General features: G+C 43.0%; 1 protein-coding gene across 1 annotated transcript in view; it reads right to left on the bottom strand.

Annotated features, from left to right (window-relative positions):
* The window catches only part of USP10 (ubiquitin specific peptidase 10), a 67,359-nt gene that overhangs the window by 22,622 nt on the left and 20,001 nt on the right, over positions 1 to 24,736 (bottom strand). Inside the window, exons 2-4 of the mRNA XM_065898796.1 lie at positions 15,196 to 15,264; positions 8,400 to 8,460; positions 2,601 to 3,662 (exon numbers count right to left, since the gene is read on the bottom strand). Of these exons, the coding sequence (XP_065754868.1) occupies positions 2,601 to 3,662; positions 8,400 to 8,460; positions 15,196 to 15,264 (1,192 nt within the window). The remainder of the gene's footprint in view (positions 1 to 2,600; positions 3,663 to 8,399; positions 8,461 to 15,195; positions 15,265 to 24,736) is intronic.

Here is a 24,736-nt window from a genome sequence, read left to right as displayed (position 1 = left end):
AAAGCTGGCTATGTTTCATTTCAAAAGGCTTTATGTGATTCTAATTCTTTGTTTACAGCTGATTTGTCTTTCTAATTTGTGTTTCACTTGTGGTTATACAGAAACTGCTTGGCATCTGTTAAGCACAGACTTAACGACAGGGCAGATGATCCAGAAATGCAGACATCCAGAATAAACGGCCCTGGGGTCAGAAACTGGCTGTGGAGATTGATATTACTCTAAGAACTCAGTAAAGAGTGAATTTATCTGAACGGCTGTTCCCTCCTCTTTCTTTCCCAAAAGTCAATAAATATAATGATAAACACAAAAATTATTCTCTCAGTAGAACCACTTAGACGCTAATGCAAGTCAAATTCTATGATAACCAACATCAACAGATCTTTTAATGGAGCTAGAATTTCACACAGTTAAATACCGCTTAAAGTAAGTGAGCCTACGCTTAAAAGCGTGCCCATTTAGGGGGAGTCTGTGGTAGTGATCTGACCTACAATAAACTGAACCTACCTTACCGTTTTTATAAAGTAAAACCTCTCAGGAGGAGAAGGTGACAGAAGAAAAAATTCCAAGCAACCCTCTTTACCTAAGCTCGGTGTGATTCCAAGAGTGACGACTATCACTGCATTATTTGACAACATGAAATACCGAAAACTGTCAGCAACTACACTGTATATTTCTAAGGTTCAATAACCAGGCTCAAAAGAATGAAGTATTTTAAAAGGAACCACACTTCTGCTCAGATAATTAAAACATCTTTACAACTGACCTAATCAAAAATAGAATTAAGAAAATAAAATGGGGGTCCCCCCGCGGCAATGGAGGAACACACCGCATCAACTCAAAAATGATTAAATTGTAGCAACGCTCTCCATTAATACAAATAACTAAGAGCCTCTACTTTTACATCATTTTAATTTACTTTTCTTTTTTTGTTGTTGTTGGCCGTGCCGTGGGGCTTGCAGGGTCTTAGTTCCCCGACCAGGGAACCCAGGCCCCAGCAGTGAAAGCGCCTGACCACTGGACCACCAGGGAAGTCCCTTCACAGTGTTTCAGAAAGCACGTTAACATTAGATTTTAGCAGGTCAACTAGATTTTAACATACACGGCAAACTACGCATCAAACCACATTTAAAGTCATATGACTAGAATGCTTTAAAACATTTAAAATGAATCTTTTCTTTCTTATTTTAAATAAAGAATGAGAAAATTTCCCAGGAATGGGAGGTTCTTCCTTTGTGAAGCAATTTTTAGGAACAGAAATACAATTACAATGCCTTCTGACTACACTCAGAATGCACGTTTTTAAAAGCATCACACCATGTATCTCTCATTACAGACTAAAAATAAACTTAACTTAATGATCTATTCAAAGGCTTTTACTCCCCTTTCCTGACCTTGACAGCTTTCCCTTGCAATGCACACATTTTAATAATAATAAAACATAACTAGCATTTTAATATTTATAATAAAAAATTCACCCAAATAACCTAGAAGTTATCACTTTAAAGCCCAAAATGGTGATTCATCTATCAATTAACTTCTCATTTTAAGAGAACTCCAGATACCTAGATTATTCAAAATAATGTATTCTGTATAAGGAATAAAATGCTCATTAAGAAAGATTTTTAAGTATTGCTTGCTGTCATCTTACTGCCATCAAAAGGATGTGTTTTATATTTGATGGAACTCTGGCCATTCATAAGAGGGTATGCATTTTGCATCTTGCTACTGCTTTCCCCCTCACCCTGGTAATGAATGCTGTCAGGCATACCAAAATGTTAAATCAGCAAACATCACGTACAGCCTAAGTGAGACGGCTAATTTTAACTCGGCTCAGGGGCAAAAACCTGAAAAGGTGGTTACTAGTAAACTCCTCGGTACAATGAAACCTGAAGAGCAGCCCCAGCTTCTTAGACGTAAATAAACAGACACGGCTCCTCTGTTTCTGACTTTCTACTTTAACTTTAAAAATCACAAGTCATGCAGCTTTATAGTTTTACTGTGAACTGGTCCTACTTTTGAGCCTCAGCACGTCGAATAAAACATTAACTTTATGGCAAACTGTTACCATTTTTCTCATCTTGTCAAGAGTTTGCCTTGGTGTGCTGAAACTGAGTAAAATCCATTTACTCAATCCAAAATAGGCATTAAAAAGAAAAAAACCTAAATACTTTCTTATATCCTGAGAAATAAAGAAACAATGCAAAGTGAGTCCAAATCAGGGATTATGACACCAAAGGTATACAACAGCTGGAACACAGATGGGGCTGCCTATTACACAGTCACACAATGGAGCACAGTCACTTGATCAAAAGGCAAGAAATGGAAATGTAATTTGTCAATAGGAAAGGACTGGTAAAAAAGTGGTAATGGACATGGATTTTCCACTTAACATAAAGGTACGACACCCCCTCCTCACCCCATTTTGCTCATATACCATTATACTTTTAGTAAAATTTAAGGTACAGGCATTATTCAGAAATTCCTCTTAACGCACGGGTAATCAATCTACCACCGCTGTGGGCAACAACATACCAGCAAAGTTTTTAGCCCAGCCTGTCTGCTCCCATCTTGGCTTCACACTTGTATCTTTTGAACTATACCTGCAATCTTTATGGCTACAGGATCTTCTGAAACTGGAACCAGCCCTTCCTTGACTTCGGCCTGCTTTTCAGAGACCAGGGAAGATGTGGCAGGAGGGGAATACTTAGCTTCCATGGAAACCACAGGCGAGGGGGCGGCGCAGGAGGAAGGGGGCTTAGAACCATGAAAAAGACTGGCCCACGACTTGGCGGGCTGACTGTGACCGGCAGGGGCGGTGGCCGCTGCAGAGGCCGAGGCGTCCGCAGGAGGGGCGCCGCTCTCGGCCCTGGCGGGCTCCAAGTCCGAGCTCTCCACAGTGTGCAACTCCACCCCGTTGGCAGCCGTGCCCTCACCCAAGGATTCAAGTATTTGTCCGTTAGTGACTCCAAGGTTCTCAGTAGTATCGGTCCCAACGGCAGGCTGAGCCACAGCTGTCCTCAACAGGGTGTCCCTGCCGGCCTCTGCAGGGAGGCGAGAGGGCTCCAAGTCGGCCCCGGGGCAGCCCTCAGGCTGCCCTGCAGTCCTGGCCCCGCTGTCAAGGGCTCCGGGGAAAGAACCAGCAGGCACGGCGTCGCTGACGAAGTCCGTGGTGTCCTGGGGGCTGCCCCAAGTCCTGGGTGTCCCCACGGGGGGCACATCACCCATCGAGTCCACATCCTCCGTGCCTACACTGTTGGGGACTGCTGGACCGGCATGGCCATTGACCAGGGCTTCTGTGGAAGGACCACCCTCACCGCCGTCTTTCAAGTAACTGTAATATCCAGGGGGGCGTTTTTTCTTCTTTTTACGCTCCCTTTGTCCAAGACCACCCGAGACGCCATCGTTCTCTAAAACTTCCGCCTCCACGTTAGAGCTGCCATCCAGGGCGAGGGCAGAGCCTGGGTACTGGCAGTCAGCTGAGCTGTAGTTCACTTCTTTATCGATGTCATTGGGAATCTTTTTGGAAGTTGTACAACTAAGGATAAATTCAGGGGCCTGAGGATTCAATGTGCTTGAAATACTGTAGTTGGGAGTTCTCAGCAAAGTGTCATTGGGTTCAATTACTTCATTAACACCAAATTCAATTCTCTGACAGTCCTGCCCTGTTTAGAAAGAAAATGATCAGTAAACATCCCATTAGTTAAGAACACAGCTATACAAACTATAAAAGTCTCAGTAATTATGCCTTTTTGAAAATGAAGCCTAAAGTCTTGTAGTAATTAACGAAGCTATGACATTTAATTTCTGTGCTGAATAAATAATGTGCTGAAATAAATAACTACAAAATTATATTTAACCTGGGGATATGCGATACAGAAGCCTGTATTTATTTTCCACTCTCAGGGTAGCTAAGGGAGACTTTCAGAAGGTAGAAATTAAAACAAAATTATAATAGAGAGCAAATAATATTCTGCCTATCTAAACACATCCCTCAATAATGATATCTGACTTTATTAGCTAACTCTATAAGCGTGAGACTAGGGCACATGTATCTTGGAAAACTTAATTTTAAAAAACCAAGATGACTAACATGGGGACTTAAAAATCAATGCTATGTATATATATATATATATATACACACATACATATATATATACACATATATATGGCTTCTCTAATTCGTGTAATTTAGTAATTCCAAAAATATGAATCACACAAAAGCACTCTTTCAAATTATCCATCTCCCGGATCTTCTCTACTGACAACCTTATCTGAAGTCCAAAAATGGCCTTACATGAGTGCATGTGAATTCTGCTAAATTAATTCATACCAGATTAACTCCATGGGTAATGAAGGCACTTCCAAAAATCCCAAAAAGATAAAGTTAGGACTGCAAACCTTTAAAAATCTCCTTGCAATCCTTCAATTACTTTCTCCCCACTGACAACCATCTACATATTCTATCCATTCTAACATGGACATTTTTCCGTAGGCCACATCTCAGAAATTAGGTTGAGTTTTAGAATCAACTGAGTCTTTCAATAGACACCGAGCACCAATGTCATCTTACATCTGATGAAGTAGTTATACATTTAGAAGTTAAGGAAAGGACACGTGCTTTTTAACTCATTTTTCGTGCATAACTGAAGACTTCTCCAAGTCTAGAACAAGAGACACACTTTTTTTCCAAGGTATGTATTTCAAGGAAAAAAAAAAATCACCATACCAAAATAATCATATTCTGTTAACAAAACTGAATATATTTTACTTTGGAAGTCTTTTTAGAGAAGAAAACACAGCCCCACAGAGGGGCCAGGGCCCTAAACAGTTTCCTAATTCTCCATCTGCTTTGATATCACATGCCCTGGGGGTAGGGGGAATACAACAGCCTGACAAAAAGTTCCTGAGAAAAGAATACTAATGATGGTTATGCCTAACAGCAGGCTTTACTATAAAGCCGCCGACAGGACAATTTGAATCCTTTGGCCCCTGAAAGCTGATCTGTTGTTTCCTTATTTTGAAAACAATCACCACAGAGAAATTAATTTCTCTACTATTATACCCAAAAGTGAACTGTCCAGTCTGCTTCCAGGTATCCCCTGTCCTGTGAGGTTGCAAGGGTACAGTGCTCCTAAGGGGACTGAAATGGGTGCACGTGAAGAAGCGAAGGACACTCGGCATGAGGAGGCTGCCCTCTGGAGACTGTGATGTACCTTGTGAATCACACTAAAAATTAGTATGTGCTGTACCATGCAGTGCGTGCCAGATTTTATTTCCAATAGACACAGCGCCTTCCACATCTCAATTCTTAATCTTATCGTATCATACAACATTCTAGAATGTGATGTGACATTAACGGAACCATTTCAATATGCTACAGTTGTCATCAAAACATTTACCCAACAAAGTATCTGATCACATCCCTGGAAGTCCGATTCCTACCCAGAACAGTTCCTTTTCCTATTCAGGAACACTGGTCGTGGACACACACGTGCACTGCCCTCCAGGGCAGAGAGGTCAGGACAAGGCCCAAGCTGTCAGGCCAGAAGAGTGGTGGAAGGCCTGGAAGCTCCTGAGCACTCGGGTCACGCAGCCAGTGGAGTTGTTGAGGGAAGGAAAACCAGCTCCAATAAAACATTTACATCCTAACACATCACTTCTCAAAGTCTGCGCACCGTAGCACACACGGTACCGTGGCCTGGGGTGCCCGGATGGGGTCCCGGAGTCTGCAGAGGCCCCCAGGAGATTCTCATGCCCAGGACGGTCTGAGAGCTACTGCTTAAGTGGCCTCCTCGGCTGATTGCTCCGATCAACTCTTAGTGAGTCAATTCAACAATCACGGAGCACCTAGCTATGTGCAAAGCGCTTATTATTGGGGAGGGGGGTGGGGTACAGAGGTAAGGCAAGGCCTCTGCCTCAAGGAGTTACATCTACTAGGGAGACAAACATTTAAGACGGGAGATGACAATACAGAGGGTGGGTAAGATGAGGCCTCAACAGCTTTACAAAAAGAATGCTTCCTGACACAGGGAAAAGAGATCTACTTCGATCAGGAGCTACAGAGAGGTCAGTGGAATCGACAGGATAACTGGATGGGGTGGGTGGTGAGAAGTAGGGGCTATTTCCCGCTTTGAGAACTGACTTAAAAAGGCAGGAGCATAAAAGGCACGCTGTGCAGGGGCCCCCGCCAGGAGCGTGAGTCGCTGGCTATGGTGGGCAATAGAACAAATCCCTCTAAAGTGTTCATGCAAAACCATCCTGAGGGCTTCGCTTCCCTGGTGGCGCAGTGGTTGAGAGTCCGCCTGCCGATGCAGGGGACACGGGTTCGTGCCCCGGTCCGGGAAGATCCCACATGCCGCAGAGCGGCTGGGCCCGTGAGCCATGGCCGCTGAGCCTGCGTGTCTGGAGCCTGTGCTCCGCAAAGGGAGAGGCCACAGCAGTGAGAGGGCCGCGTACCGCAAAACAAACAGAAACAACATCCCGAGAGTGTACAGCACGGCAGATGCTATTACCGTGCAGCTGCTAAACGCGGAAATGGATGGACTGCGGTCTCCGCCGCCCACAGCTGAACCCCGCCTAAGAGGGGGGCAGAGTGAGCTAGCGCTGCAGGAGAGACAAAGTAACGGAGACAGAGCGGAAAGGGCCTTGGAGAAAAGGGGCCTTTAAGCTGGCCTGTCACTAACAGTGTGAGCAGCCGTGATTCTGGAGGATTAAAAGATGGACTTGAGAAGAGAGAGGAGAGAACGGAGAAAAAGAAACAAGAAGGGCTCCCTGGTGGCGCAGTGGTTAAGAATCCACCTGCCAATGCAGGGGACACGGGTTCGAGCCCTGGTCTGGGAAGATCCTACATGCCATGGAGCGACTAAGCCCGTGTGCCACAACTACTGAGCCTGTGCTCTAGAGCCCGTGAGCCACAGCTACTGAGCCCACACGCCACAACTACTGAACCCGTGCGCCTAGAGCCCATGCCCCACAACAAGAGAAGCCACCGTAACGAGAAGCCCGCCCACGGCAATGAAGAGTAGCCCCGCTCACTGCAACTAGAGAAAGCCCACGCACAGCAACAAAGACCCAACGCAGCCAAAAATAAAAAAAAAAAAAGTCAAGAAGCGTAACTGAGCAAGGATGCCAGCCTAGAAGGATGGATGTGGCGAGACAGAGAGAGAGAGAGAGAGGGAGAGAGAGAGAGAGAGAGAGAGAGAGAAGAAGGAAATGGATTAGAGGCGAATGACATTGGAACACTGGGGGGGTCAGACGAGGGGAGGAGGGGGAGGTGCAGCCTCCATCTCCAGCCTAAGCGACTGGGAGGATGGTGAGGCCACTACCTGGACCAGGACGGAAGGACTATTATGACAGGGAAAATAATGAGACATGTGTTAAGCACTGAGTAAACACCTGTGGCACACCTCCTATGTGCCAAGTACGCGAAGATAGGGAGAACCTCAACCCACAGATAACAAAGCCAGTCTGGAGGCTGGGCGGCCCTGCAAGGGCATGTGGGTCCCTGTAGCATCGCTTAGTTTACTGTCATCCTAAGCAATCATTGGAACTGTTCTCTCCCTATGCTCCTTACAAAGTTGCTAATAATTTTAGATATAATCACTTTCTCATTTTACTATAGACAGAAAGTTTACATAGTCTTTTCAGGGTTTATATTTAAATCTAAACTATAATAAAACCCTTTCACAGGTCAGACAAGGCTAAAGAAACAGGGAACCAAATCCCTGCTCTCAAAGAAAAGGTTAGGCTTTTAGCTTCTCCAAGGCCAGCGAGAACCTTTAACACGATGCAAACTGAAAAGTGGTCTAACGGGTTTGACGTGTGCGAGGCCCCTGCTGTTAGTAACGCTGGCACGTAAATAATACGAAAGGGCTGCATCTCAACAACGGCCATCTCCACTGATCAGCTCAGCGTCTGGGACAGAGGCAATCAATCAATAACAACAGGACAAGAGGTGAAGAGCTCACCTGAATTCCCAAGAGCCTTGGTGACATAAACACAAACTGCAGGACAACAGACCTGAGCTGCCACTGAACCGGGCAGAAAGCACGTGCTCAGAGAATCGCCAGCTCTGGACCCAGCAGCCAGCGCATCCGGAGAGAAAGCTCACTTCAGAACCTTTACAAAGAGCTTTGGCTATGAAGGAATACACATCTGTGTCACTGAGGACTGTTAGGAGAAATCAGAAATGAGCAACTGTTTCCTTAACTCACCTTTGCACGTCCGGCACTCTGAAGCACAGAAAGTGGTTCGGTGATTAAATCTGCTACAGCTCACAGCAAAAACAGCAAGCAATAAGGGAACGCTTATCCAAAAGGTATGGACCAACAGAACACCACTTCCAGGGAGCCTGCCCACCCCGCACGCACGTCAGGGAATGAAGGAGAGCTCAAGCTTACCATCGGGTAGCTCACCAGCGGCCTGTGCGCCACACAGAACTGCTCCACCGTACGGAGGAAGCTGCACAGGGAACCGGAAAACAAACTTTAATTCAACCAATCGTTAAAACGCAAAATATGCTATTTCATTAAAGCAACCTTCATTAAAACACTTTATCCATGCAACTTCTCGTGACATTTTAACAAAATAACACAGACGGAGAGACAGTAAGATTAAACATCTTCATTTTAAAACACCATTGGAATGCTTTCAAACATTTATTGTTAATAAACAGATTCAAAAATGAGGCAAAAAATAAAAACGGGCTCCAACGGACATGTCAATCCACTACAATAAAAGGCTCATGACACACCCTTCATTTCACAGGAGTTGCAGACTGCCCACCAATGCAACAGTGCTTGTCTTTCTCCATCCACTAGTAAAGAGTCTTCATGACCATCTGCGCTTGACGTTCACCATCACTACATGTCCACTCAACCAGAGGCAGGAACCAGGCCCAGGGGCAGAGAGTGGACAAAGCCCCTGAGAAGGAAAAGCCTGGGAATCGTGGCTCCCTTTTTCACAGGAGGCCTTAGACAACGGAATTAAGGGCTAGTGATCACATTCCTTGTTTGGAAGAGAGAAAGCAAAACAGCAGGTGTCTGAGCTCTTTGTAAATGCAGGAAGGTATCATGAATATACCAAAATGTTCCTTCCTAGCTATTCCATAATACTTAGAGGAGTTACAAATGTTTCAAATGGATATGTTTGAGGTGAGAAAGTTTAGGATGGGAAGGGGTAAGGTAAGTGGACAGATAACTGCTACCTGAAAACAGAACAAAAGAACAGAACAATTATCGATACATCCTAACACAGAACTTCTCGAAGTCTGCGCACTGCAGCACACACAGTACAATGGCCTCGGGTGCCTGGATGGGGTGCCGGAGTCTGCGATGTTCAGAGCACCCGTGAGATTCTCATGCCCACGACTGTCTGGGAACTACTAAAGTGGCTTCCTCAGCTGCTTTCTGCAGTCAAACTTACTAAGTCAATTCAACAATCACAGGATAAAAGTTCTCGCCTGAGAGAATTAATGACAAATAAGAAGCTAAGAAAACAAAGGTAGATCTGAAAGGAACTGACCGCTTTCTGGACTTGAGAGCAGCATAAGCTTCCACCACACGGGGGCAGCCCAGCATTCATCACGGCAAAGCCCAGGTGGGCTGCACTTGGCCTGGCACCTGCAGCGCAAGACCATTCCACATAACATCCAAACGCTCACACCCGGTGCCCCAGCATTTACCGCTGGCATGGACACACGGAGCAGAAAGGTGCCTCTGGGGAAGCCACAAATCAGGGTAGTGTCACTCGGCAGTCACGCAGGACGTTTAGCAAACGCCCATACACAGAAAACTGCCTTTTTGCTTCCATCAGTGATACTAGGGTGCCCCCTGGTGATGAAAATTACACAGCTGTAAGGTGCTCAAAGTATTTTACTTTGTTTTTTAAAATCACACTGCACTTCCACAAAATCTAGGGAGTGGTAGAGGCAGGATCTGAAAACAGAGCACCTGGCACACTCCAGGGCAATACTACCATTTTCTGTTAGTGTATTTAAAACATTTATTTTCATTTACTAATCTGGTAAGTGCATAATTGTGGGAATTACCGAATGCTGGAGTGAGTTCAGGCACAGAAAAAATGTGTTTTATTTTTATTCTATAGCCTCATACATGGCGCCTTTAATTCAATGAACCTCTGTCACTTGTAAGATGCCCCTTAGTCTGTGGTAAGTGGTATAATAAACACACAGCAGAATAAAAGTGTAAGACGTGTTCAATGTTCTCATAGTTACTTATAAGAATAGAGAATTTTAAAAGCACAGCAAAAATATAAAATCTCACACACAAATGCAAACTGAGCAGTGTAAAAAATAGAAATCTAGTTATATTAGATACAAAATCAAATCGACTCAGTCTGAAAATAGTGCTATCACACTGTGAGGTCAATACCTGGGCCCTTCAATAAGAAGGTAATATTTTAAAATCTTTTTGGTGCTGCCACTATTTACTGTGCTCTCTCTAAAAGACCCTCATGAACCCTGAATCTCCCCTCTGAAATCCCAATAAGACACCAAACCACTGAGAATAACTGTCTTAACTCTGCATCACTATACACACCCACACATGCAGGCACACACCTCTACAGCTTGGACTACGCTATCCTGGGCTTGTTTATTCCACGGCTGGTTGAGGCGTAAGAGCTGCCCAAAGTTGAGTTTCTGGAAAGCTTCAAGAACAATAAGCATTGTCTCCCTATTTGTGAACACCAATATAATAGGATTATGACTGGGGCTCAAAATATGCTTGTTCAGTAAGTATACTGTACGTTTTTTCCAGTTGGAGAAATTCATTTGTAAATTGCCCTGGCTCATCAACTGGAAGACAGCTTCAGGAAAGGCATCAAAACTCTCAGCGGAGAGTATGATGCTTTTGTAGAAAGTTAGACTATTTTTACATTTTAACACCCTGTATTTCTCAAATTTGGTTTCTCAGCCCTTGGTCCCAAGCAAAGAAAAAATACTTTAAAGTTCCTAATAGCCAAAAAACTATACGACAGGGTTCTAATTGATGCCATGGCCACATGGAAGGAACTGTGACGGTATGAGGTGCAATTATTTTATCTTTGAGATAAAAGGTCAAACAAATGATTATGCAGTGGAATGAGATAACCATTCCTCACCCACCAATGCAACCACACACCACCCCCATTAAGCAGTCCATGTCCCATGTGGTGATATTACTGTTATAACCCAGCCCCCTGTGTTATAATAATGATCCAGTGAGAAAGATAACTCAGCCTAATCATGTTAATTAGCCTGTGTTTCTCTTTTGCAGGTTACTGGACCATATGTGATTCTGTCAACACCTGTCATACCTCCCCCCCAAACAATGATGACACACAACTATATAGCTTCCGCAAATAAAGAGTCTGGGGACTTCCCTGGTGGCACAGTGAATAGGACTCCGTGCTCCCAACGCAGGGGGCCTGGGTTCGATCCCTGGTCAGGGAACTAGATCCCACATACCACGACTGAGTTCGCGTGACACCACTAAAGATCCCGCATGCCACAACTGAACATCCCACGTGTTGCAGCTAAGACTCAGCACAACCAAATAAATAAATAAATTTTTTTAAAAGTTTGATGTAACTTTACTATCAAAATCCTTCACATCTACTAACATTTGGTATACACGAAATACTACACAATACATTAATGGCTTCCCAACATTTCTGTGAGGTAAATAAGCATCCTCCACTTTCCAAATTTACAGTTTTAAAAAAAGGCACAATGAGATGGAGGAAACTTGCCCAAGACCATCAAGCCTGTTTAAGTAGCAACGGGAGAAAGGAGCCCAGCTCTTTAGACTTGATATATGGTACATTCTCCATTTTCATACCACAGGAAAGCCCAAGTTTTTATTCTGACACTTACTTGCAAAGAGGCACTCACAAACTCTCACACACACACACTCACTTGAGACAAGCTATAAAGTACAGAATTGGGCTTTTATTGTTTTTTTAAACTCTTAATCACAAAGAGTACAGTTACAGTTAGCCTGTGGTGTTCCCAGCAAGTACCACCATACTTTAGCGCGAGTCAAGACAGAAATTGTTTAAAACTTGAATCATTAATATAGTACACAGAGTATAACCTCAATTAACACTAGCACTTGGGGAATACAGGGTTTGATTATGTTTGTCCTAATTAACTGCTTTTTAAATCATTAAAGACTAAACTTCAATCCTTACTCCACAGAATTCTAAAATGCATAGATACATTTTATTGCCTGAGGAAATACAATATATCATCTAGGTTTCACTATTTCCCAGCTCATATCCTTAGATTTCTTAAAATCATAACTGCTAACATCAACAAACACAAAAGACAGAGATGGCATTGAGCTGAATTTGTTCATTTTCTAAAATAAAACCTGATATAAGCTTTATCTTCTCTGATATCTTTCTTTTTCTTAAAGTGAAGAAAACAAGTAATAAATCTTTCTTATATCTGCATAGCCTACATAATGCTTTCAATATGTTCTCATTTAATCCTACTTCCACAATCCTAAAAAATTTTAGAATTCAAGAAGCCAGGGTGAAGAGCCAAGGACTTGCCAAGGTCACATGTAAGTGGCCCACCCAGACACTAACCCTGTTTTGAGCACTTAACTTCTCCTGCCCCATTTTAACAAACAAAAGAACTCCATACATGAATATCTAATATGCATGCAAATATCCAAAATTAAGGAGTCTAAAAGGCTAGTTAGATTTCATTAAAAGTTAACTAAGATTTTACTTAATACATACACTTACTTCTCCCTTTTCTCCTTTTCAATGCAATTTCAACAGTCTTCATATTTAAAACATCAATCTGAAAAAATGTTCCAGATAAGTTTTTATTAAACTAAAATAGTAACCATCAATCACATGAAGAGTGGACATAAAAGCGGACCTGGATGGAGATACAGCACGATCCTGTTCAGGAAACTATCATAGAGATGTTAACTCTCCTACAAATTAATGCATAATTTTAACACAATTCCAATTGAAATTTCAATAGGATTTTTCATGGAACCTCAAGGGCTGATCATAAATTCCTAGGGAAGAGTTATGGATGAGTAAGAGACAAAATACCTGTAAGTATAAAAGGGTGCCTGTCCTATCGTAAGACTGATTATAAAGCTGCTGCAATTAAAACAGGGGAACCAGAACCCACTGAGCCCATGTGGAGATGTGCGGCCTGACTGTGGCACCCCAGTAAAGGGTGAATGGTATTGGGACAACCTGCTATTGCCATTGGGTAGGGGGAGGTTAACATACACACACACACACACACACACACACACACACACACACACACACACGATCACCACCACAATCCCAGTTTCATTATATACTAAACTGAAAACAAAAACTTTAAAACTTTTTAAATGTCTTTATTACCTCAAGGAAAGGAAGAATTTCTTAAAGATATTTTTTAAGAAAACCAAAAATCCACAAACCATGAGGAAAAAAAATCAATACATTTAACATTAAAACTTAAAAATGTACTCCCAAAGATTATTAATCCTATAAATCAATTTTAAAAAAAGACAAGCCGGGGCTTCTCTGGTGGCCCAGCGGTTGAGAGTCCGCCTGCCGATGTAGGGGACACGGGTTCACGACCCGGTCCGGAAAGATCCCACAGGCCACAGAGCGGCTGGGCCCGTGAGCCATGGCCGCTGAGCCTGTGCATCCGGAGCCTGTGCTCCGCAACAGGAGAGGCCACAGCAGTCAGAGGCCTGTGTACCACAAAAAAAAAAAAAAAAAAAAGACAAGCCATTTGATAAAAATATGGACAAGGGATATAGACCAGGTAATTAACAGAAGAGTAGAAATCTACACTGCCAACAGACATATGAGTAATGTAATGGTGCTCAATTGTTTGTAATCTCGAAATGCAAATTAAAATAATGAAAATCCATTTATTACCCATCAGATTAACAAAAATTTTAACTATGTCTATGCTGACAATTAGCAAGAATTTTTTTAGGGACTTCCCTAGTGGCACAGTGGTTAAGAATCCACCTTACAATGCAGGGGACATGGGTTCAATCCCCGGTCCGGGAAGATCCCAGACGCCGTGGAGCAACTAAGCCCATGCACCACAACTACTGAGCCTGCACTCTAGAGCCCACAAGCCACAACTACTGAGCCCGCATGCCACAACTACTGAAGTCTGCGCACCTAGAGCCCACAAGCCACAACTACTGAAGCCCGCGTGCCTGGAGCCCACGCTCCGCAACAGAAGCCACTTCAATGAGAAGTCCGTGCACGGCAACGAAGAGCCAAAGCAGCTCCAAAGAAAAAAGAATTGTTTTAAAAAATGAGATCTAAAAACCCTCATGCACTGCTGATGGGAAGGGAGACTGCTAAAACCACTTATAAGGCAGACGCACAGTCTGTAATAAAACTAAAGATTCTTATTCCTTGCAGAGCCTCACAACTCCATTCCTAGGAATATTTCCTGGAGAAGCCCACAGAGGAGCACTAGGAGACATGACAAAATGTTTACTGCCACATTTTTGTAACAGTGGAAGAACTGAAGACTTAAATACTCCTCAACGGGGGAAAAGGTATGTTCAATATTTAACAATTAACGGTGAATTCCCTAGCGGTCCAGTGGTTAGGACTCGGTGCTTTCACTGCCGTGGGCCCAGGATAATTCTCTGGTTGGGGAAGATTGATCCCACAAACCACGCAGGGCACGGCCAAAAAAAAAACAAACAAAAAAACAATTTAACAATTAAAATCAAAGACCAAGAACTAAATGTATAGATAAATCTAAAGAATATTTAACTTAAAATAAACAAACTACAAAATGATGGATACAGTATGAAACCACTTATGTGACATTTTTAACCACAAAAACAATACGCTGTACTATCTACCAATACATATGTATGTAGTACAAGGTGAAAACCATCGTCAGGAAACAATGTTGAGCAATTTCAGCAGAGTCAGCATTTCTGGAGAAGGAGGATGAGAGGACACAATGGGGGCTTCCACTGTAATGCTTTGCTATTTATAACTATAGCAAAATGTTAACAGTAGTCAAATCTGATTGGTGGGTTCAGTCATTTCTCATGTTAGTCTCTACGCTCTTCTGTACACTGGAACTCCTAATCAAAAGGCATATATTAAAAAACAAGAACTAAAACAACCATCAATTAAACCTATGCACGTACTCAATAAAAGAAAGTTGTGTCTTACCTCAACTGAAGAGCGAGGAGTCACAAAGAACTGATTGAATTCATCAGGGCTAAAATCTCCAAAAATATACTGAAAAAAAGAGAATTACTGATCACATAAAATACACAAATCATACAGTTTCAGAAAAAAAGCGTTGTATCTCAATCCTATGACTAATTGGGCCAGAACCCCCCACACCCTTTCCCCATTAAACAAATCAAGGATCTGCAAACAGATTTCTAGATGGAGTGTTTTTCAATTACAAATAATAAAATACTTAGGTTTTCCATAAATTGTCAAAGAACAGCCTACGGTTAATAGAGCTTGCTTTTGTTACCAAGGCCGTTGCCCCAGAATCATACCCCTGCCCCTCCCTCAAATAGAAACCTGATTCTTATCTAAGTTTCGGGAGGAAGCTGCAAAGAGGAAAAAACAACTGGTTAGAACCAACAAGGCCCAAGATGGCGGAAAATGTGACTTCCAGCGGAAGTTGAGTCTCATTGTAATACATGAGCATATGCTAAATGACCCACCCACCGGCACCAGTAGAGGACTGCCATGACAACTGAGAAAGCCCATACAAGGGCTGAAAAGGAGAACTGCAACAGTCCCAGGTCCAAACCACACCCCTGTTCTCCAATAAGTCATGAATATTCCTCCCACTCTTTCCAAATCCCTCTCTTTTACCTTGACCCTCCTATATATTTGGTACCTCTGACCAAATAGGGTTGAGAAGTTGATTTGGAACTAGGTTCCTGCTTCTCCATTCTTTGGCCACCGAATAAAGCTTGCGCTGTTCCAGTCTCAGCATCGGTTTTGTTATTGGCTGCACCAATCCGATCAGAAAAAGAACCTCGCTAGCAGAGACAGGTGGCCTCAGCTGGGGCTTAGGACCACAGCTCGGCAACACTTTGAAACAGGTCAACTCTGTACACCAAACTTGTAAGTAGACTCCTGCTTGCAGGAGAAGTTTTTTGGTTCACAAACATTTCTAGTTGTTCCATTTACCTTTCGGCTGACTCATGTCACTACCTCCATTTCAGCTTTCCTTACCATACATACTAAAGAAAAGCAAAAAACGTGGTTCCAACGGGAAGACAGGGAAATCCAAATAAGGGAAATGTTAATGACTCTGATGGATGAACTTTAAAAATATATGTGTAATTTTTTTACCTTAAAAGTACACTGGGACGTGATACACAGATAAACATATTGTTCGACAGACACAAACCTCGATGTGAACTCTCACTTCATAGAATTCTGAACGCTACTTTCTGAAAAACTGGTTAACCCACACGGAAGTTTGACGAGCGCCAAGCAGTTCATGTTCTCCCTGAAGCTTCAAGAAACAAGTCATTGATAAGAATCAGTATGACCTGATTTCTACAGCAGAGAATCACTCACTTAATCAATACTTACTTAGAGCCTATTAAGTGTCATGCACAACAATCGGTATTAGATATAAAAATGGCAAAAGCAGAGTTGTGGTTCCTCTACTCTAACAGAACTGCAGTCTAATAACTTGTGGGGAAATTTACAGTAACTAAACATATATAAAGAGATAATAACCATTATTATCGTAACTGAGTAAATGGAAACTAAGTCTCAAAATCTGTTGGTAAGAATGCACCAGCAGGGACTTCCCTGGTGGTGCAGTGGTTAAGAATCTGCCTGCCAATGCAGGGGACAGGGGTTCAATTCCTGGTCCGGGAAGATGCCACATGCCTCAGAGCAACTAAGCCCGTGCGCCACAACTACTGAAGCCCGTGCGCCTAGAGCCCGTGCTCCGCAACAAGAGAAGCCACCGGAGTGAGAAGCCCGTGCACCACAACGAAGAGTAGCCCCCACTCGCCGCAACTAGAGAAAGCCTGCGTGCAGCAACCAAGACCCAACGCTGCCAAAAATATAAATAAATAAATTTATTTTTAAAAAGAAGGGCGGGGGGCTTTCCTGGTGGCGCTGTGGTTGAGAGTCCGCCTGCCAATGCAGGGGACACTGGTTCGTGCCCCGGGCCACGAGGATCCCACGTGCCGCGCAGCGGCTGGGCCTGTGAGCCATGGCCGCTGAGCCTGCGCGTCCAGAGCCTGTGCTCCGCAACGGGAGACCACAACAGTGAGGGGCCCGCGTACCGCAAAAAATAAAAAATAAAAAAATAAAAAGAAGGGGGGGCTTCCCTGGTGGCGCAGTGGTTGAGAGTCCGCCAGCCGATGCAGGGAATACGGGTTCGGGCCCCGGTCCGGGAAGATCCCACGCGCCGCGGAGCCTGTGCGTCTGGAGCCTGTGCTCCGCAACGGGAAAGGCCACGACAGTGCGAGGCCCGCGTAACACAAAAAAAAAAGGGGGGGGGGGGGGAATCAATTACGGAACCAGAAAGTATTCACAGAAATCAGATTATTAAATTTAAATTACTAAATTTACAAGCTCAACAGAAGATCTTAAAGTAGAATCTACAAAATAAATACAAAGCAAGAGAGCAATGCCTTGAAAGTTCCAAGAAAAACAATTTCCTTTTTGTTTTCATAGAATTCCATTCTATAGTTTATTACTCAAGTGCATACACCCTTGGGGTGGGCGGGGCGGGCTGCTTAAGAATTCCAGGAAATGAATTCAACAGATACATGAGCAGTAACAAAGAGGATCCAAAAGACGACTGACGCTGTAGCTGTGAGGCCCAATGCAAACATGAACACTCATGTTGTTTCTCTTTTTTGTTTTTTTTTTTTTTTGCGGTACGCGGGCCTCTCACTGTTGTGGCCGCTCCCGTTGCGGAGCACAGCCTCCGGACGCGCAGGCTCAGCGGCCATGGCTCACGGGCCCAGCCGCTCCGCGGCATGTGGGATCTTCCCGGACCGGGGCACGAACACGTGTCCCCTGCATCGGCAGGCGGACTCTCAACCACTGCACCACCAGGGAAGCCCCTATTCTTTTTTTTTTAAATTAATTTATTTTTATATAGCAGGTTATTAGTTTTCAATTTTATACGTATTAGTGTATATATGTTAATCCCAATCTCCCAATTCACCCCACCCCGCTTTCCCCCCTTGGTGTCCATACGTTTGTTGTCTACATCTGTGTCTTTATTTCTGCCTTGCAAACCGGTTCATCTGTACCGTTTTTCTAGATTCCACATATATGCGTTAATATACAATATTTGTTTTTCTCTTTCTGACTTATTTCACTCTGTATGACAGTCTCTAGGTCCATCCACTTCTCTACAAATGACCCAATTTCATTCCTTTCAATGGCTGAATAATATTCCATTGTATATATGAACCACATCTTCTCTATCCATTCATCTGTCGATGGGCATTTAGGTTGCTTGCATGACCTGGCCATTGTAAATAGTGCTGCAATGAACATTGGGGTGCATGTGTCTTTTTGAATTATGGTTTTCTCAGGGTATATGCCCAATAGTGGGATTGCTGGGTCTAAGTTATTCTCTTTAGGCTGTTGTGTTTTTTTTTTTAATTTTAATTTATTTATTTATTTTTATTTTTGGCTGCCTTGGGTCCTTGTTGCTGTGCACAGGCTATTCTTCGTTGAGGTTCCCAGGCTTCTCATTGTGGTGGCTTCTCTTGTTGCAGAGAACAGGCTCTAGGCGCACGGGCTTCAGTAGTTGTGGCATATGGGCTCACTAGTTGTGGCTCACGGGCTCTAGAGCGCAGGCTCAGTAGTTGTGGCACACGGGATTAGTTGTTCCACGGCATGTGGGATCTTCCCGGGACCAGGGCTCGAACCCGTGTCCCCTGCACTGGCAGGCGGATTCTTAACCACTGCGCCACCAGTGAAGTCCCTATGCTGGTTTTCTCTTGGAAAAATAAAAGTAAATGAAATGCTCATTTAAATCACATTTCTAAGTAAATTTCTTTGAGTTCCTATATAAAGTCTTTTTAAAAAAAAGAGAAATTGGCTAATCCAATAAGAGAATTAAAATTCCAAAAGATTTAATAAAATCTTGTCAATCGAGGGGGAGGGGCGACAGAACCGTGACACCCCCCACACACACACCTTGCAAGCCTTCTTGTCAAGTCCCTGTGCCAGTCTGCTGGGAGCAACCTCATGGTCAACAGTCAGAATGCTTAGAAAGGCTCCAGGGAAAGCCTTTTTCTATTATTTTCAATTTTACTATTTTTACTTAATTCTTTATTTGTTAAGTATTATTTGAAAGGCTTTGCTATAGATTTTAAATGTGCTTTCTCATTACAACTTCATGTTAACAACTTCACGGATATGCACCTTTAACCTGAATACAAAATCCACGTGGGGGGGCGGGGCAGGGCACGGATTCCCCAGCAGTCCAGTGGTGAGGACTCCACTGCAGGGAGCACGGGTGCAAGCCCTGGTCACAGGGAACTAAGATCCCGCATGCCCTGTGGTGAGGCCAAAACAAAACGAACAGCACACACACCAAACTCACTGGGTGGATGGGGTGGGGGTGGGGCTGAGGAAGGAGCAAGTACAGAGAGCAGAAATCTCCAGACACAGGGAGGGTGGGAGGGAGGGAGACGCAGAGGGAGGAGATATGGGGACATATGTATATGTATAGCTGATTCACTTTGTTACAAAGCAGAAACTAACACACCACACTGTAAAGCAATTATACTCCAATAAAGATGTTTTAAAAAAAGAAAGAAATTTTCAGGGCAAAAAAAAAAAAAAAGAAATCTCCAAGACACTGTTAAATAGAAAACATTCTTTAGGTAAAAAAAAAAAGGAGGAAAACAGAAATATTGATTTGTGTTTGCATAAAGAGATAGATATTGGAGAGGGAACCAAGAAGGGAGTAAAACCCTTGAGTATTCACAGTCGGGGGGCGGGGTGGATCCCTGTGGAGGTAGTGGAGCGGAGCAGAGTGAGATTTCTTAGCGTATATCTTTTCAGAGTTCTTAGGTCTGAACCATATAAATAACTATCTATTCAAAATATTAATTGTAAAAAGTCAATGTAAACAAATCATTGTACAACTATTCAAATATACGCATTTTGCAAAGTTGTGTTTGCACCTATGTTAGTTTCAAGATCTCCCTGAGGACAGAGACTAGGACTTGATGAAAACATTTAATCCAAAAAAGATACCATAAGCAACTGCCAACTATCAAATATGCAACGCTAAAGTATCATTTAACACCTGACAAACTGCTAGCCAGAGCTGCTCTGAGCTCCAATGTAACTCCTGTAACACCAGCCCACATATATCAATAAACAACTCCAACAAAACACACGTGAATCACATCCTCTTGCCCTAATCGGACCTATTTTCTACCTTTAAAATGCATGAGTTTTTAAAAATAAGTAGTTACATTTCAACAATATAAAAAACAGTCCTTTCAGTTTTGCGACTGAGATAACAGAGGGAGTTGCTAAGAAGCTGGTATTATCAGCGTCTCTGCAAGGTACTCACTGCCCAGAGTTTTGGTTAGGATTTCTATTTCCTGTACAATGAGTATTTCCCATATGCTCACGGCAGATAAACTACATGTATCTTTTTCCTATGTATCTGTACACATATTTCTTAGACTCAAACAGAAATTCAAATGAAACATAGTAACTGCAGATAAAGAAAGGCCTGAATAGTTGGGGAGTTCATTCTCAAAGGTCAGCAAAGGTCAAGTCACTAAGGTCTCAAGTAAGGGGAGATTAAGGATAAAAGACAATTTCCTGCCATCACAGTGCTGTGGAAAAAAGGTAAATTATTTCTTTCACAGGCAAAGAAAGTCATGTTTCTTTGGTAACCACTCAAACATTTGTGGGAAGTGACATAATAAAGTACCCCACATAAACCTGGAGGCTATGACTTCATTTCAGTGCTTATCAAAATCATCTCCATCACTCAACAACAATTACAGGAAGCATTACTATGAAGAAGCATTTCTTAACCACACCGTTCCAAAAAGGCAAACAGAAATACTGCTTGTACAGTAAAGTTTACCTTAAACAAATACGAAAAAAAAAAAGTTAAAGCTACAAAAGCAAAGAAAGGCCAAGTATTTATTCAACTGCAAACCCCAGTGAGTGGACATAAATCACACTGCCCTACATTTTAGTGACAATTATTTAACTAAAACTGTATCTGAGTAAAGGTTAAAGCATCACAAGTCTTGTGACACCAAGGAGTTTATCACAGAAATTCAGGGCAGCCAACTGCCATTAAAATGTTCAAGTCTCACCATCCCCCCAAATTTTCCTAATCTTCAATCACAAATTATTTTAGATGTTTGGCAAAATGAAGAATGTTACCGAAAAGCAGGGGGAAGACTGTGCTCTTCCAAAAACTCAATATCACAAAAGGTTGTGGAAAAGTTCCAGATTACAGGAAGCTAAAGAGACAGGACAGGCACTTCCCTGGTGGCGCAGTGGTTAAGAATCTGCCAGCCAATGCAGGGGACACGGGTTCGAGCCCTGGTCCGGGACGATCCCACATGCCGCAGAGCAACTAAGCCCGTGTGCCACAACTACTAAGCCTGCGCTCTAGAGCCCGTGCTCCACAACAAGAGAAGCCACCGCAATGAGAAGCCCGCGCACCGCAACAGAGTAGCCCCCGCTGGCCAAGGACCCACGTGCAGCAACGAAGACCCAACACAGCCAAAAGTAAAATAAATAAACTAATTTATTAAGTAAAAAAAGACAAAGAAAGAAAAGAAACACATCAGGAAAACACATCAGGAAAAGGGGCACGCCCACAGCACATTTAGGGTAGAAACAAGCCACTTCACTGCAGCCCAGCCCCGGGGGCATGGCTGCTCTGGGTTGCGTCTTGGGAGCCTGGCCTAGGGCTGTACAGCCTGGGGAAGGGGCAGACGGAACTGGAAATAACCAAATAACCGTGTTCCTGCTAAAGGAAAGCAAAGACACAGTCTCAGCCCAAGGGAGGTAAGAAGAAGGAAAGGCATTTGCCAGTCGCCCGCATAACCTACAGTTGGTTCTCCACGGATCTAATGAAGCCACAGGAAACAACACTTTCTGCTTTTTCTACAGAAAGCAGGGGACACGGAGGACGACCACCAAAACGCGGCACTAGGGGGCGCTGGAGCACAGCTTCCAAAGCTCCATCTCCAGAAACACGAGTAATTATATAGGCTGCCACCAAATCCATGTCCTCTGCCTTCAAAAGGACTCAGGAAAATAAGACGTCAGCCTCTGAGGTAAAAAAATGAGGATACAAAGGCATGATCAGTAAACACATTGCTGCGTGTGCACTGCACACACTGTACAGGTTCCAAGGCAATCACCGGAACCACTGTGAACCCAGCCCCTGGGACAACGTCCCGAGAACAGACGCAAAGCCAAGCCTCGCAGGGTTCAATGACAGAACCAAGCACAAAAAGTACAAAGTCTTCTCTCTCTTTTCCCAACCCAAGGAAACTGAATTTGGGAGACAGGAGGAAACATTAAGGGCTAATAAACTGTTCCAAGTGATAAAAACTTTAATTTCAGCTCTAAAATAAGGGTATGCCAAGTGATAAAAACTTTAATTTCAGCTCTAAAATAAGCGTATGCCAGACTAAACAACCTTCAAAGTTCTTCCCAGCTCCAAAAGGATCTCCTGGATATAACCAGGAGAACACAGGTTTGGAAATGCTCTCAGACTAACACGGCTACCAGGTGGCTGGCCCCTGAACACATCATGCTGACTGAAAGAGGCCAGACTCAAAGGGCCGCACGTTGTATGATTCCCTTCATGTGAAATGTCCAGAAGAGGCAAATCCCTAGAGACAGAAAGTAGATGGTGGTTGCCAGAGGCTGGGTGGGGAGGGGATTAGGGAGTCACCACTGATGGATATGAAGTTTCTTTTGTTTTTAATACATCTTTACTGAAGTATAATTGCTTCACAATGCTGTGCTAGTTTCTGTTGTACAATCTTTCTGGAATGATGAAATGTTCTAAAATTGACTGTGGTGATACTTGCACAACTCTGTGAATATACTAAAAACCACCAAAATGTGCAGCTATTTTTTTTGTACAGCTACTTAAATGGGAGAATCCTATGGCATGAAATGATTTCAACTAAATAAATGAAGTAAAAAAGAATCAGGTAAGTACTTGCATAAAAAAAATTTAGATTTCTTTACTAAACTTTTTTTTTTTTATCAGAACCCAGTACTTGAGGACGCTAGCTGACATCTACTGAACAGTCACTGTGTGCTCTTAACTTTGGAAAGTGGTGTGGGTGGCCTGGGGAACACCTGGAGATGACACTGTTCAGTCAACGCACGGCAGAGATTTCATTGATTTAACAGTATGGATCCACACTGAACTGTGCTAGATTATGAGAATAAATTTTGAATAAGACACACATAAGGTTTGGGACATCACGACAATTAGTTTCGTCACAGTGCAAGTGGACTGCAAGTTGCAAAGAGCATTACAGATGGCAGAAGCAGACAAAGGCAGAGGGACGCAGGGAAAGGCTGATTCCTCCGCTGACTGGGTAGCACAGCAGGATTCTGCGTACTTTCTTGGGGCCAAGGAGTCCTGAGAAGGGAACAAATGGAAAAACTGTGACAAAGCCACTCCCCCAGAGAGCATCCCTCCTTAGGATTCAAATGTCAACCTACTACAGTTTAGTGTTAGCTTCATGTGGTTTGTGTATTTCATTCTGACTACTAAAGTCCTATCAAAAGTTATTCTCTCACTTCTCCAAGTAGGATTTTTGATAGGTTGGATGTATTTCTTTAAGTGCTCTCGTGGAGAGTCTAAGCTAAAACTTGTTTGCACAGACTGCATTCTCCAAATTAGAAAACATGATTCCCTTAACAGAAATCCACTTTTACCAACTTTCAAGGCCTATAGTACATTACACAATGCCAGTTAAATTTTAACTTGTTTTGCTCTAAACTATTACTAAACAGCCCTCATTATACAATAACTTGGTATACAGACTTTTTATCACATGGAACAGAGCTGATAAGTTAGGGAGTCAGTGCTTGTTATCTGGGATGGCCCTAGTAGAAAGAAGTTCAAAATTCCACCTATCTTCATATCCATTACAATCACCTTGGTGCTAATCTAGGAAGGAAATGGAAGGGATGGGAAGGGGAAAAGCAGAACACCGATAAAAAAGAAACATGTGTCAAAACTCATCAAACTATATACATTAAATGAATGAAATTCACTGCACATATATAATGCCTCCATAAAGCTGGTTTTAAAAAAGGAACAGACACCAAGTTCAATTCATCTTTCCATCGCCTGCAGTTAATGCAGTACTTGGCTTATAGCAGGTGCTCAAGAGTTCTGTTGAAAAAATTCAGGTAGAGGAGGAAGAAAAGCAAAGCCCACAACAAATACAAGTTGCAGGGCTGAGGAACGATGACCTGTAGTTCTATTGCTCTACAGCAACAGTTCCACTCCCAGATGTCAGCAGGCAACAAAACTCCAACTGAACTACTCATTGTTTCTTATTCTCCTGTTTTTACTATCGCCAGAGATGCACCAGCAGGGGCACAATTTTCATTTTTAAATATAAACTTTTAATATAGTCATGATATAACATTTAATTTTTAAAAGTAACACTTAAACATAATCAAGAAAACAGAATTAAAGCTTTACAGAAAACATTAA

The sequence above is a fragment of the Phocoena phocoena genome, chromosome 20 (genome assembly GCF_963924675.1).
Source record: "Phocoena phocoena chromosome 20, mPhoPho1.1, whole genome shotgun sequence".
Classification (NCBI taxonomy): Eukaryota; Metazoa; Chordata; class Mammalia; order Artiodactyla; family Phocoenidae; genus Phocoena; species Phocoena phocoena.
Note: the sequence above shows the minus strand (reverse complement) of the source record. Positions and strands in the feature narration are given on the sequence as shown.